Below are 13764 nucleotides of genomic sequence, written 5' to 3'. Positions count from 1 at the left end.
TCATGAAAGGTGAGTCGGTGACCATGGCACGGAAGAAGAAAGATATTGTAGAAGAGATGAGATCATGGATGAGACGACGCATGACGAAGAGCTTCAAAGCACCTGGTATTGTTGTAAGAGTAAGATGCTTGGCGTGTACAGAGGAGTTTTCAGAGGTAGGTAGGGGCCTGTTATCAATGCCCAGGGAATGGCTGCTCTGCTATAGGCAACATCGAGGTCTTGGAAGAAAAAAAAAAGTGATGCAATCAGACTTAATTTTTAGGAAGATAATTTTCATGACCCCATGGAACATGAACAGAAGCGGAGTCATGCAGAAAGACTAATTAGGGGGCCACTGCAGTTGGTATTCTTGTATAGACGTATAGACAGATGAAGAGAGAGAAAGAGAAAGTTAAGCTAGAGACACAAATAAATTGGAAGCAGAAATCTTAGCATGGTGAGGAGTAAAACGTGTTTGTTCCCAAAGTACCTGTTAACATTTTCTGGTTTCTGTGGAGTAACACTAAGGCTGGTTTATGGTCCCCTATTGAGTGTGAATGGCAGAAAGCTGGGTGATGAGATAATGGAGACAGCCATATTTTTAAGGGTGGTCTTCACGACCTCAGCATGTGGAAATGGAAAGAGGATGGGGGAAAGGGTGGGTGAGTTAAAGTTTTTAAAAAGAAGTTATCAGGGACCAGAGGAACTGATTTGTAAGTAGCAGTTAGAAGCCGGAGGGAGGCTCCTCTTCCTCCTCCCGTGGTTCTTGGGATCCACTGGGGAGATCTGCAGACTGTCGCTATCAGAGGAAATCAGGGCTTCTGTGACAATAAGAAAGTTGAAGTGTTTTCTTAAAATGGAGAAACTTGGAAATAAATGTCAGGCCTTATAGAACCATGATGGAAGTTGGCCCGTGAGTGTGCCTGTGGGAGAGGAGAGGATGACTGGATGGCATAAAACTGGGGAGTGGTGTAGGAGGCGGAAGGAATTTCATTTAGAGCCGGGAGGGGAGTGAGATTGCTGGGTTTTATTAATTCTAATCCATTTGGGATTACAATAACTGGATTTGAAAATTTAGCAGTGCCATCTGGGTTCTGGGAATTGTTTTCTTCATGCGTAAAATTTAAATTCTTACGAGGCTTCTTTGGGCTGAATTCTTTTTTGCCACCAGAAAACAACCTTCTAGTTTGTCACCTGGAGAGATATCACCTGAAGCCTAAGAAACAGGTCTGAACTACGCCACCCAGCAGATCACTTACTAGCATGTTGAATGCATTTCCCTCCGATTCACTTGTCTTTCTTCAGAAGACAACACTTATGTATTAAATATGATTCGATGTCAAAGTTCTTTTATTTTATGAGACAAAAGCTGGGAGGATGGGAAATTTGTGCAAGGAAAACAGAGTCACCTGCTGACTGCTGGCCTGCTGGGGTCTTGGAGAGAATTTCAGCTGTTTTGCTGATAGCGTGCTCGCTTTTGCTGGTTTCCACTGACTCTGCAGGGGGTTGAGAAGACACTGTCCCTCTGTAGTATCCAAAACACTTTTCCGCATTTGATTTAAGAAATGTCAATTTAAGATTTTATTGTTCCTGATATTGACAATTTATAAAAGGCCAAAAAGGGATAGAAGTCATATACCTTATGTGCCTGTACCTATCTGTGGGCATGTGTAGATGGTTGTGTAGATACATGTACACACATACACAAGCATGTATAATATTTCTATAGGTTCTTTCCAAATTTTATAAAAATGTCCTCACCTTCAGAAAAGTTGGAAGAATCCTATACTAAACACTCACATGCTCAGCATCCTGATTCTAAAATAAGTATCTTGCTGCATTTACTTTATTATATACATCTACCCGTCTCTACATAACTGCCCATCTTGTATTTTGCTCCCTTGCACACTTCACACCTAAACTCTTCATCACAGGTATCATTAACTAGAATTCAGCATTGGTGTGCTTTCTTTCCTCAGGTAAGATTTGCCTTCATTGAAATGCGCGAGTCCTCGCTGGGTGCAGCATGCGCTCGGAGCATGGCACTCCACACGTTTGAACAGGTGTGCACGCTTGTCTAACACAGACTCCTGTTGGGAAGAAATGGTCTCAGGACTCTCTAGTCAGTCTCTATCTCTCTATCCCTCAATCAACCTTTTTTTTTTTTTTTTTCAGTTTTATTTTCCAAACAGATTTGGCTTGTCTGTTCTAAAGAGTCAAATAAATGAATAACAGAATATGTACCGTTTGTGGTGAAGCTGCTTTTCTGTGGTATAATGCTTATGGAAGTCATCTTGCTGTTCCATGGTGGCACTGTACAGTGTGCCATCCTGTGAATAAACCAGAGTTTGTGTAGTATCACTTCTCCCTTTGGTGAAAACCTGAGCTGTTTCCAGATTTGTTTATTATAAGAGCTTCCATGAACATTTCTGTATAGCTCTCTTCATGGACATGCACTGTTATTTCTCTTGGGATTTTACCTAAGGGTTGGGCCATGGAGTAGGTCTGTGTTTCAATTCATTAAAAAATGCCTAAATCTTCTCTAAAGTCGTTGTACTAATTTACAGTCCCAACAGCAACAGGGTAGAGTTTCGGTTGCTTCACAAGCTTTCCAACGATTGATGCTATCAGTCCTTTTAATGATTTATCAATCTTTCTAATCTTACTGTAAAGCCTAAGAACCTTGGAAATATGCAGGTCTATTACCATGACCTGTCCACCCGCCACTTCTTGTAATTGTCACATGTATGACATTACCATACATTGTGACCCCTCTTGCCCCCTGGAACATTACAATTTTTTCTTTAAAATGTACTTAGAGACTTATATGGATTTATATTCAAGTTTACTTACACTTTTTTGTCCGCTCTCATCTCCCATTTTCTATAAATCCCATGATGTGTTTTTTTTTTTTTAATTCTAAGACACTGCATTTTTCAATTCTGGAATTATGTTTGGTATTTGTGTGTGTGTGTGTGTAGTTTCCATTCCTCCACTGAGATTTCCTATTTGTGTTTTCATTTAAGCATTTGTGTGTGTGTCCTTGGTCGTAGATATAAAAGCTGCTGTAAAATCTTTGTGTGCGAACTCCAACATCTGGTTAATGGCAGTGTTGGTCTTTATTCATTGCTTTTCTTTAAGTATGGGTAGCATTTTATTGTTTCTTTGTATGTTTAATATTTTAAAAAAATGCATTCTGAGCCTTGTGAATGATATATGGTAGAAACCCAGGATTCTGTTGTTTTTCTGAAAAATAGCCTCCATTTTTTTACTTTTTGTGTGATACCCGTTGGTTGACTTGTGTGGAGTCAGACACCACACTGCAGTCTTCCTGGTGGAATGCAGCTACTGTAGGTTTCCGTTTTGTGCCTTTAGCCCCAGTCGGAGTACAGGCTGGGCCATATTCAGGTCTGGCGTCGGTGAAGGATTTGGGAAAAGATTATACACGTATTTTGAGGCTCCTTTTATGTGGTTTTCTTTTCTCCAGCATTTTCCCTTCACTTTATAGCCGCGATGGTTGTTCTTAGTTCTGTTATCTGGTTTTTCAAGATAGTTTATTTATTTATTTTTTCAAGATAGTTTAAAAAAAGACAGATGAAAGAAACTGTGGAATTCTATTTGAGTTTTTGCCACTGTGCCCAGTGCAGTCTGAAACACACGCCTATCTGCCTTTTTTCTAAGCATACACATCCCTCCCAGCTTGCCTGTTTTGGGTTGTTCCCCATTGTTTTCAGGTATTTGGCATTTATTCTTATTTTTATTTTTTTAGGTATTTGGCATTTAAAAAAATATATATTTTGTTCAGAGTTCATAGCTGTCATCTATGAGGGGTTCCCTTGGATCTACTCCATAATTATTAAAAGTAGAACTTTTATATGCAGGTTTTAAAAATGCTTTGAAACGGAGTGGGGGATTTTGAGGCGACCAATCACCACAATCATGCAAATGTATATGAATACATCACAGTATCTGGACTAGCAAATACAGTAGAAAACCATCCAAGTGAAAATCTGGTGAATTTTCTAAATGTTTGCCATATTGTAAAAAATTTCTATTTTTCACATGCCGTCACTTAGCTTTGTCTACTCTGTTTATTGAATGTATACATCAGTTAACAGAATATATATTATTTTCTGTATTGTGATCATTTTTTTTGTAATCATTTTTTAATATCTCATATAAAATATAGAATATAAGGAGGATAAATATTATTTGTTTCTTGTTCAGACTTTGTTATGCCACAAATCCAATCAAATTTACTTAGTCTACATGCTATTCAGAAAAAAATGTCAGTCATAATTGTATGGGTGTTGATGACTGGCTTTTATGTCATTAACATTACATGACCTCAAATTGAATTAGGAGGCTGTAAGCCAATGCTCTATAAAGGTTCGCCAGCTATTTGTAGTTCATTTACACTCACGGTGTTTACATAATCTTCACCGAGCAACCCATATTGAATATGGCAATAAATATTGCTCTGCCGCTTTTGAATGGGAATAAATAGGTACAGCTTAATAGATTTAACATATAATGAAATCGGGCTGCAATCTATAATACAACCTGCTGAAGATTCAATAAAAGCTCGGATATTGACTGGCTCTTCAAATTGGTTGTTAGCGACTAATTAGAGACCTTCCCTGACCAATACACTTTACTGATTTTTAAAAAATAAACAGCAAAATAGCTGATAAAATTCAAAAGGCAACTGTTCTTGACCACAAAGCGAGGCAATTAAATTTAAAAGGTTAATTTTGAGCACATGATCAATACATATAACAGAAACAAATCAATGGAAAGAACTGAAAGATAATAAATGTAAATTTTATTAATATCTTCGTTTATGAATAGAAAACCCTATGGAGAAACAAAGGGGTGGTGACCAGGCGAGTTCTTTATTCTGTTAAATATGTAAATTGATAAGCTTTGCTGAGGACCAGGTTTTGGCTCCTCTTCATGCCCTGAGAAGAATAAGTCTTTGGGGTTAAAGGGCTGAGTTCAAATCATAGTTATCAATCTTACTAATTGATAATTTTGTGTGAATGGTTTATCTTCTCTGAGCTGCGCTTTCTTCATTTATAAAATGAGACTGATACAATCTACAAATGGGGTGACTGAGCAATTAAGTCCTATCACTTGATGAAAATGAAATAGCTTCGAGATCAGTGTTACTTCTCTACCTGTGATTTTTTATAGCCATGTCATTTCCCTCACATGGAATTCATTTAATTCTGTGGAGGAATTGGGATGTAATGCAATTCTATATTTTCGGACCTTACACTATGCAGTAGAATAGTTTTCTCCAGCCATCTTTGCTTTCCGGCCCCTCCCGTGATTACTCAGAGCTGAGAAAGTGAAATCCGATCCCACCCAGGGCTGCACCAGGGCAGGACATGGGGAGTCTCACCCATCCCTGCAAAACAGACTCAAGGTCAGCATCAAAGTTAGAACTAGTAAAAGTCCAGCGAGGAGACAAAGATCACAGAACAAAACGGACAGTGTCCCGGGGCAGTTTGAGAGATGGGTGGCCATGGCCTGGGATGCCTTTGGTGTAAGTAAACTGGCTTTGTTTGCAGGGATTACAAGGGGTGTAACTACCTGAACTCCTTCCGCGGGACCAGCAAGATGAGGAGTAGAGTCTTGTCCTCCTGAAAACAGGATGCTCGGCATATGTCTCCCTTCTAATTACCTATTTTTTTCTACCCTATTTACACTAAAATTATAAGGATCTGGAAAAAAAATTCCACTAAAACAAATTACTCACTGGGACAAGTAGGCAGGGTTTGCTTTGATGTATATGTGAACCATTACGTATACTCTGTGTACTTTGTACGCATCTAGGCCTGTATCCGTATCTGTGTTTGTATATCTGTCTCTGTATCCATATCCACGTCTAAACAATCCCCTAATCTAACAGGTTGAGACAATTGCAAAGCCAACTACTCCATTTGTCACTTAACATCCACATAAGCTTTCAGAAAAAAGTCCATACTCCTATGCCTTCCCCTCCGCCTGCTATGTTGGCTTTTTCCTTCTTCCTTTTCACTACCAGATAAACTTCTATTTCTCCTTTGACATTCAGATCAGATCATTTCTCCCAATAAGCCTATCTTAATCGTTTTTTTTTTCATTCTCAAATCTTTGTGCTATCAGGCATTCTTGTGTGCTTGATGCATATTTGATGAAATAATAGTTACACAGTTAAATCCAAGATGGTGATGAATGACAGACTGTATTTAATCATATATCATTAACCCGTCTAGAGCATACAATACTGAAGGTGAAGAGATAATGCTTTGGGAAGGATCACATTATCTTAAAATTTGGAATGTGGCAAACCTCACCAAATTGAGGTAGTTTCCAATAAAGCTGCAAATAGAAGTAAAACTAATAATAATAATAATAATAATAATAATAATAATAATAAATGATTGGAGCAGCAGAGCCAGAGGATTTTAGAGACCAGTAAAGTGTGGTGAGGGAGGGAAGAGAAAGATTGTTTGGAAGCAGCTTTTTGGGAGACCCCGAGAGTGACTGAGATGGTAATTGTGGTCTTGCCTGGTCTTATGAACTCGCTTACCTCTCTGAAATTGTTGAGAGTGAATACAAAATAGATAAAAATTACTTAAAAATCTTTTTTTATTTGCTGTACTGTTATTTCTTTCAGTGCAATTCTAAGATCAACCAAGACCAGAAATTAGCACTAGATTTATGTAGGTTTCATATGACATCGTAGAGAACATACAGGATAGTGATTAAGAGGTTAGACTCTGGAGCGAGATTTCTTGGGCTCAAATCACAGCTCTGCTATTTGCTAGCTGCAAAGCTGGCGAATTACTGAACATCACAGTAACATAAAGGCAATCGTAGCATGTAGCTCATAAGGGTGTCCTTTGCAGCAAGTTAGTCCAGGAAGACGGAGTGCTAGAACAGTGCCTGGAACATTATAAACATTCAGTAATGCTGGTGGTGAGGATGGGAATGAAGATGCAGATAATGCACAGAACATTTATGTGGCTGGTATTTATAATTCATTCATTTTACAGATATGTTAGGTGCTTACTCCATACCTAGCCTGTACTAAGTTTTGAAGATAAGAAAACACTTATGAACTCAAAACTGCAGATCTGAGTAAAACATTGGGACATAAGACTTAGTTAATGAAGGACTTTCTACCAGAGGTTGAGTTAATGTAAACCTCTGTGGTACATGACTAGAGCAGAGACCACGTAAATGGTTAGCATGCTCCTTATATACAACGAGTCAAGTCATCTGTAATCTCAAATATACTTTCTCCAAGACAAGTTTTATCAGTGAGAGTGGCTTCTGAAAAAATGGCTTTCTGCATTGTCGTTGAAAGGAGGTCCATAAAATGCAAATACTAGCCACGTGTGAAGCAATATTGACATTAAGTTGTAGAAAGTAAAGACCCGGGTTCATCTAGAATGAAGGGCCTTCTCAACTATACACTGAGATAGGTCTCTGTGATGTTTATCTGAGCAAACTTAAACTTCTATTGTATCTAAGAAATAATCGCTGGTATGATCATGGGCTACTGTAATTACTTATTTCTGATAATATATTGCTATATAATATGGCCTTATGGCACAGAAGGCAGTAAAGAATGGTTTTCCAAAATCTTCCATCATTTGCTATTTTCTCCAGTTTGGATATAAAGGAATTATAACAACCACTTAATGCTAAATAATAATTGCACCATAAAGATGACCATGAAAAACATAAATGCAAACTTGTGCAAAATCTTTATGATTATAGTTTCCTACTATATATAAAATAGCTGAAATGGAAGATGGATCTTTTGCCCAGAACATGAACAGATTTTTTTTTTTAAAGTGTGTGTTAGAGATGGGACTTTCTTGATAATTAAGTATTAGAGGTTAAAAATTAAGAAGATAGGTTTAGATTTTATGTTTAAGACCCAGATAGAAGTGTTCGTTTGAGAACACATGCTATTTATATAGAGTACTTAATTAAGTCAGATATTCAATTATCGCTGATTATTTAATTTTTGATTAAGTTAATGCTCTGAAAAATATCTTAATTTCATCTTAAAATGCAGCAAAAGCATACCATGTTGTTTCTGGCCCACACATCTTCCTTTGTCCTTCTTTTTCAGGTTTATTCCCTGCTGTCCTGAATCTTGCTTCTAATGCTCTTATCACCACGAATGCAACATGTGGAGAAAAAGGACCCGAAATGTACTGCAAATTGGTAGAGCATGTCCCTGGGCAGCCGGTGAGGAACCCCCAATGTCGAATCTGCAATCAAAACAGCAGCAATCCATACCGTATGTAATTTAATTCATATTCGCATGGCACTGGCTAGGATCTGTAATTGAGAGGTCTTGATGTGCATTGAAGTCAAGAGTTTGTGGTGTCCCGGACTCCTAGAACTTCTCTTCCATTGGAGGCCTCCTCTCTCATCTGACAAACCTCACTGGAGTTCTTTATATGTACCAGGTGTAGTGCTTGAGGAGTTTTCCAGCTGAAGACCTGTGTCAGTCACCAGGTTTACTACATCCAGAACAGTATCGGCGGATACAGTTGTGAATACAGGCGTTAGTCATTTGTGGGTCACGTGTGTGTCAGGTACTCCCGTGAGGATCCAACAGGAATAAGGGACGGTCCCTCACTTCAATCAATGAAGGAATGGGCAAAAAGTACAAGATAAAGAATCTGTGTAGGTGCTGGGGAAGGCTTGTCCAAAGAAGTGATATCTAAGCTGAGATCCAAGGACTGGTGTTAGCTGAGCAGGTAAAGAAGAGAGTCAGAAGAGAAGAAGAAATGCCAGAAAGAGAGAGGAGAATGAGATAGAAAAACTTCTTTGCTCAGCAGGGAACCGGTTAGGGAGGGATGGCTAGAACTAAGAGCATCCAAAGGCCGAAGAAAGCAGAGCTAAGTCTCATGCGGGAGCTGGAACTCGATCATGGAGGTTCTTAGTTACCACAAGAGGAGTGTTTCAAGGACAGGTGTTACACAACCCCCTCTTGCTGGCTTCTATGAACGACACTATCTCTCATTCACTTATGTATTTATTCAGCAAGCATTTGAGCACCTCTACTAGCAATGCATTGGACTGAAGCATAATGGTAAATCATACGTAGCCCTTGACTTCAGAGACTTAGAGGGGGAAGGGGGGAAGCAGAAAAGTAAATTGAGTGTCGAGGGAACATGAGACAGGTTATTTAACTATCCTTGGGAGAAAGTGGCCCATGGACTGCAAAAATAAGAGTAAGGTGGAAAGTATTAGAAAAGAAAAAGCACATAGTCTTGAAGGCATGGAATGGCATGATACATTCAGTTAATTATGAGTGATTTGTATTAACAGGCAAAGAATTTATATGGAGAAGGGGAAGATGGGGTGCAAGAATTCTAGAGACGGAGGTTGGTTTAGAGATTTAGAGATACACTCTGGGAAATTATCAAACATATATTGGGGTGGTTAATAATGGAAATAATGGCAATGAGATGAGTTATAATGGGGATAAAACATAATTACATTATTTTAAAATTTGCTTAGTTTCCTTCTCTTTTTAAGTTGGAAAATTTACACAATCTACATTTTTTTAAATCTCAAAAGGAAGTTCGAGGGCATTGTTCATTCTTTATTGGAACTCCTTAAAGGGAAGAATGCACAGTCACCTCTCTATTGTGTAATTTAGAGATGCTGAAAACATTATTTTATTTGGAGAATTGGGACTTTTGTTATTAAGATTGATGGTCTTGTGTGTCATGGAATTAAATAAAAGTTAAGAAAAATATGATGACCATCAGAAATGTCCCTTGCCTTTTCATGAATCTGGTTATTTCTATGACGTAGATTATTACAATAGGGACATAGGAGTGGGGAGTGATGGGACACATCTATATGCTTATTTTTATATAGAACAATAAGGGCAAAGGACTAGATCAAAGCCCTGTGGAAATACCAAAAGCTAAGGGAGGCAGATTAGGTGAAATCTAGAAGGCAGTAAAGAGAAACAAAATCCAAGGAAGGAAACCAGAAGGTTTGAATACCATGCACGTGAGGAAGGAAAGAATTTTCAGGAAGAATGATTAATCCATAATATTAACTGCTTCCAAGATACGGAGTAAGAGAAGCCTACAATAGAGTTTCCTCAACTTTGACAACACGGGATCCACCATGTTAAAGCAGTCGGTGGATTGATGGTAGCAAAGGCCACAGTGCAGAGTTGACAAATGAGAGGTAAAGAGGAAAGAAAGGAGCGTGGGAATATTCCCTCAAATATCCTCAATGTGAAAGAGAACGGAGGACTTTGGCAGACGAAGGAACATGTGTGTTTTGAAGGTTTTCACAGAGACTGGAGGCATTTGAGCAAATTTCAGTGCCGAAAGGTGAGGCCAGGAAAGTTGAGGATATAGTTGAGGGTAAAGGTGCGGGTGGTAGTTCTCTAGAGGTAACAACCAGATGAGTCTGGTGGAAAGCCTTAAATGGGGACACACCTATCTTTTAACTGATCAAATCAAGGAAGACGGAATGAGTAGAGGCAGATGGAAGGAAGTATTTGGGAGGGAATTCTTATTTAATGCTCTTGATTTTTCTCATTAAGATGTGTGTCTGAGTCATCTGCTAAGGAAAGACATACAATTTCGACTAGCCCCTTTCGGGGACTGGGAGAGTCTCTGAGCCACAATCGGAACAAAGTGAGAATTCCATGTGGGGTAAAATGGAAGAATCAAGTGTTTGTACTGGGCCTCATGGCGTTGTACGGAGAAAGTAGAATGGAAGGATAAGGGGGCAAGAGGACTGAAGCAAAGGTCAGAGAAGAAATGAATGGATGGACTATGAGCTTTAGGTGCATTAGGGAAGAAAGTGAAGCCTGATTGGGAGAAATGCCATTGGTTTAGACTTGGAGCCTGGATGATTTCATAGAGAATGTGAGGAAGACTGGAGGCATGGACATGGTGGGGATGGGGTGGGGAATGGGGGCAGGTGGTTGGGAGGGTGTGGACGTGTGCTTAGGATGGGCTCGCAGAGGGTGGGGGGTTACAGTATATAAAATCATATGTGTGTGTACACGTGTGTATGTGCATATGTTTGTATATAGATATGAATACACATCTTTATGGTTCCCGCCTACAAGGTCAGTGTTAGGATAAACAAGGGTTGGATGTAGAGAACAATCAGATATTCAAAACTGTAAACTCAGGGCTCGTATGCCCCGTAGTACATATTATAAGTGACGTAGGACTTCTGAGAAGGAAAACCTTAGTGGGAACTGAGGTATCAACAGAAGCTTCCGAGAAAGTGGTTGGATGTCGTTGGGCATCCAAAAGCCTCATTGCCTGAAGTACAGGGAATGGTGTTCTGGAAAGGAGAAACACGAGGGACTGTGGACAGTCACAGAGACAGGATGGAAGGAAGATGCGAAGCCGGGGGTGGACGATGATTGAGTGGAGGCTCTGGGTTGGAAACGTGGATGAGATGCGTTGGCCAAACTGAGTCCAGGAGGGACCTGTTACTTCCCCCTGCAGAGTCTCCGTGTCTCACTGGAAGACGCAGCCGCACTGAGGCAGGCCCGCCCCTTTGCTTCACATTGGGACAGAAGTGAACTGTTTTAGTGACCAGGCAAGACGCAGAGGACGTCTGTTTCCAATCTCCTCCCTTTTATTGACCTGAACCGTTCTTTAGACTTTGTCTGGATTTACTCTGTGTGCTGGATGTTAAGCTACCAACTTCATTACATCTTGAAGTCCTGTTTTGGAACTAGGAATTTAGAACACACAACACCCCAGGAGAATAAAAATCTGGCAATAAACTGTAGGAATTTATTTTAGGAAAAGTTGGAGCAACATATGATAAGACTCTACAGATGCATTGACCGGCTCGAATAAATCTGGCGGGTCCGTACTCAATTACGGTACAAAGGGAAGGAACCTTGGGCTTCCTGTTAATAGATCGTGCTTCCCAATTAAAAACTAGCAGCTTGAAAGATTGACCTCATCCGTGAGTCCCCCACCAATTTCCTGAGGCCGCTGGCCCTCGGATTGACTTGCGCAGCTCTCCCTGGTGAGGGTGGTGTAAGTTTCCATCTCGTTCTAAGTAAGGGATGTATGCCAACAACTAATCAGTATTCGCAAATTAATTATGATTAAACTTTCATAATGGGGATTATGGTTAATTGTTGATTCATCTCCCAGTCCTCATTTTCGTGACTAATTCTCGTATCAATTTGACCGGAGGTGGCAGGTAGCAAAATTTCCAATTAGATAGCTTCTCGCAGAATTACCGGAGAGCCACAGATCTGATTTGGAAATGTGGCTGTGTGTGTGTTTTTCTGTCGCATATTAAACCCACGGCCTGTAAAGAAGATTCTGGAGGATGTTTGGGGAATGTTTGCTGTGATATTTATTTTTCTTCAGAAGCAGTGCCAGAAATATTTCCTTTATGGTTCTGACGCCTTAATGTGCCAACTTCAGCACCCGCTGACACCACGAGGGCATTTATCTGATATTTGGTTTTGCTCATGGTATTTGCTGTCATTATAAGGACCTGATACCTCTCTGAGCTTCAACAGGACAAGTGCTAATTATTAAACACGTTCAGCAGTTTCTCTTTTCATTGATGAGATAGGATGACTCAGGGGACTGCGAAGGTGATAAGACTAGATGCAAAGTGAAATCCATCCAGTTGTTTAGCTGAATTAAACAATTTGTCAATAAAAATAGAAAATTTTTGTCCTGTCTTGCACTGTCGTATTCCCATAAGTAACTCAAGGACGTAAGCCTGTATGTTTTTAATTGAACAAGTCCTAGTGTTCTGCTGTCACGGAAGTAATAGAGTCTGAAAGTATTCACAGTTTAAAAATGGCAAATTTAGTGTATTTTCAGTTTTGAGTAAAATTTTTTCTTTTGGGGATGCTTGGTTGGCTCAGCGGTTGAGCCTCTGCCTTCAGCTCAGGGCGTGACCCCAGGGGTCCCAGGATCGAGTCCCCTGTTGGGCTCCCTGCATGGAGCCTGCGACTCCCTCTGCCAGGGTCTCTGCCTCTCTCTGGATCTCTCAGGAATAAATGAATACAATCTTTAAATTTTTTTTTCTTTTGAAAATGATTTCACTTGATTATGAAATTCCTGTTGCATTGAGGACTTCATTTTGCTTGGTTTTGGTTCTTTTCAAATTTTTTATTAAATCCAATTTGGCTCCAATTAAGATTCAGAACCGTGTACATTTTGAACAGATGTAGGGTTTATTTTATGTCTGTGCATAATGATGGCTGGAATATTAATAGCTGTGAGGCTCCTCTAGTAAGCATGTTAGAGTTCTCATCCAAGGTACGGTTCCTGGCCAGCGGAAAAAGGAGAAAATGAGAAATTTCTGAGTTTTTCACGACAACAAAATGAACACACTTTACAGGACTGGTCTTCCTTTTGAAATTACAGTTCTTTACACCTTTAGCTGGTCTCGGATGTCCATTTTGGGATGAGAGCGCAGGGTCGGTGACTGGGAGCCAGGGGCCTGCGGGGCCCGGGGACCTGCGCCAGGTGCGGAGCTCGGCTCAGGGCTGCACGCCTCTCGGAAACGCTTTTTTTTGTTTGTTTGTTTTAATTCACTTTTCCTGGAAGTTAATCTGGGAAGCCCTGCTGTGACGTGGGACTGCGGAATCCCTATTCCAGGGACTGCGCGCACGGTTTAGACGAGCGGCGGTGGTTACCCGGCTCCTCTGCCCCGGGCCGGAGGATGGTCCACGCCGCATTGGGGCATCCCCAGGCCTTGCCCGGCCGCTCACGGGGTGCCCGCAGACAG

The 13764-nt window shown here is 40.2% G+C and overlaps 1 protein-coding gene across 2 annotated transcripts in view; it reads left to right on the top strand.

Annotated features, from left to right (window-relative positions):
* LAMA2 (laminin subunit alpha 2) overlaps nt 1-13764 on the top strand; it is a 580166-nt gene that overhangs the window by 124849 nt on the left and 441553 nt on the right. For both annotated transcript variants that reach the window (XR_012002712.1, XM_072764558.1), the window contains exon 2: nt 8117-8287. Coding sequence is in view for 1 of the 2 variants with exons in the window: in XM_072764558.1 (XP_072620659.1) it covers nt 8117-8287 (171 nt within the window). In the remaining variant the exon portion in view is untranslated. The remainder of the gene's footprint in view (nt 1-8116; nt 8288-13764) is intronic.

The sequence above is a fragment of the Vulpes vulpes genome, chromosome 1 (assembly GCF_048418805.1).
Source record: "Vulpes vulpes isolate BD-2025 chromosome 1, VulVul3, whole genome shotgun sequence".
Classification (NCBI taxonomy): Eukaryota; Metazoa; Chordata; class Mammalia; order Carnivora; family Canidae; genus Vulpes; species Vulpes vulpes.
The sequence above is the reverse complement of the archived record's forward strand: the minus strand, read 5'-3'. Positions and strand labels throughout refer to the sequence as shown.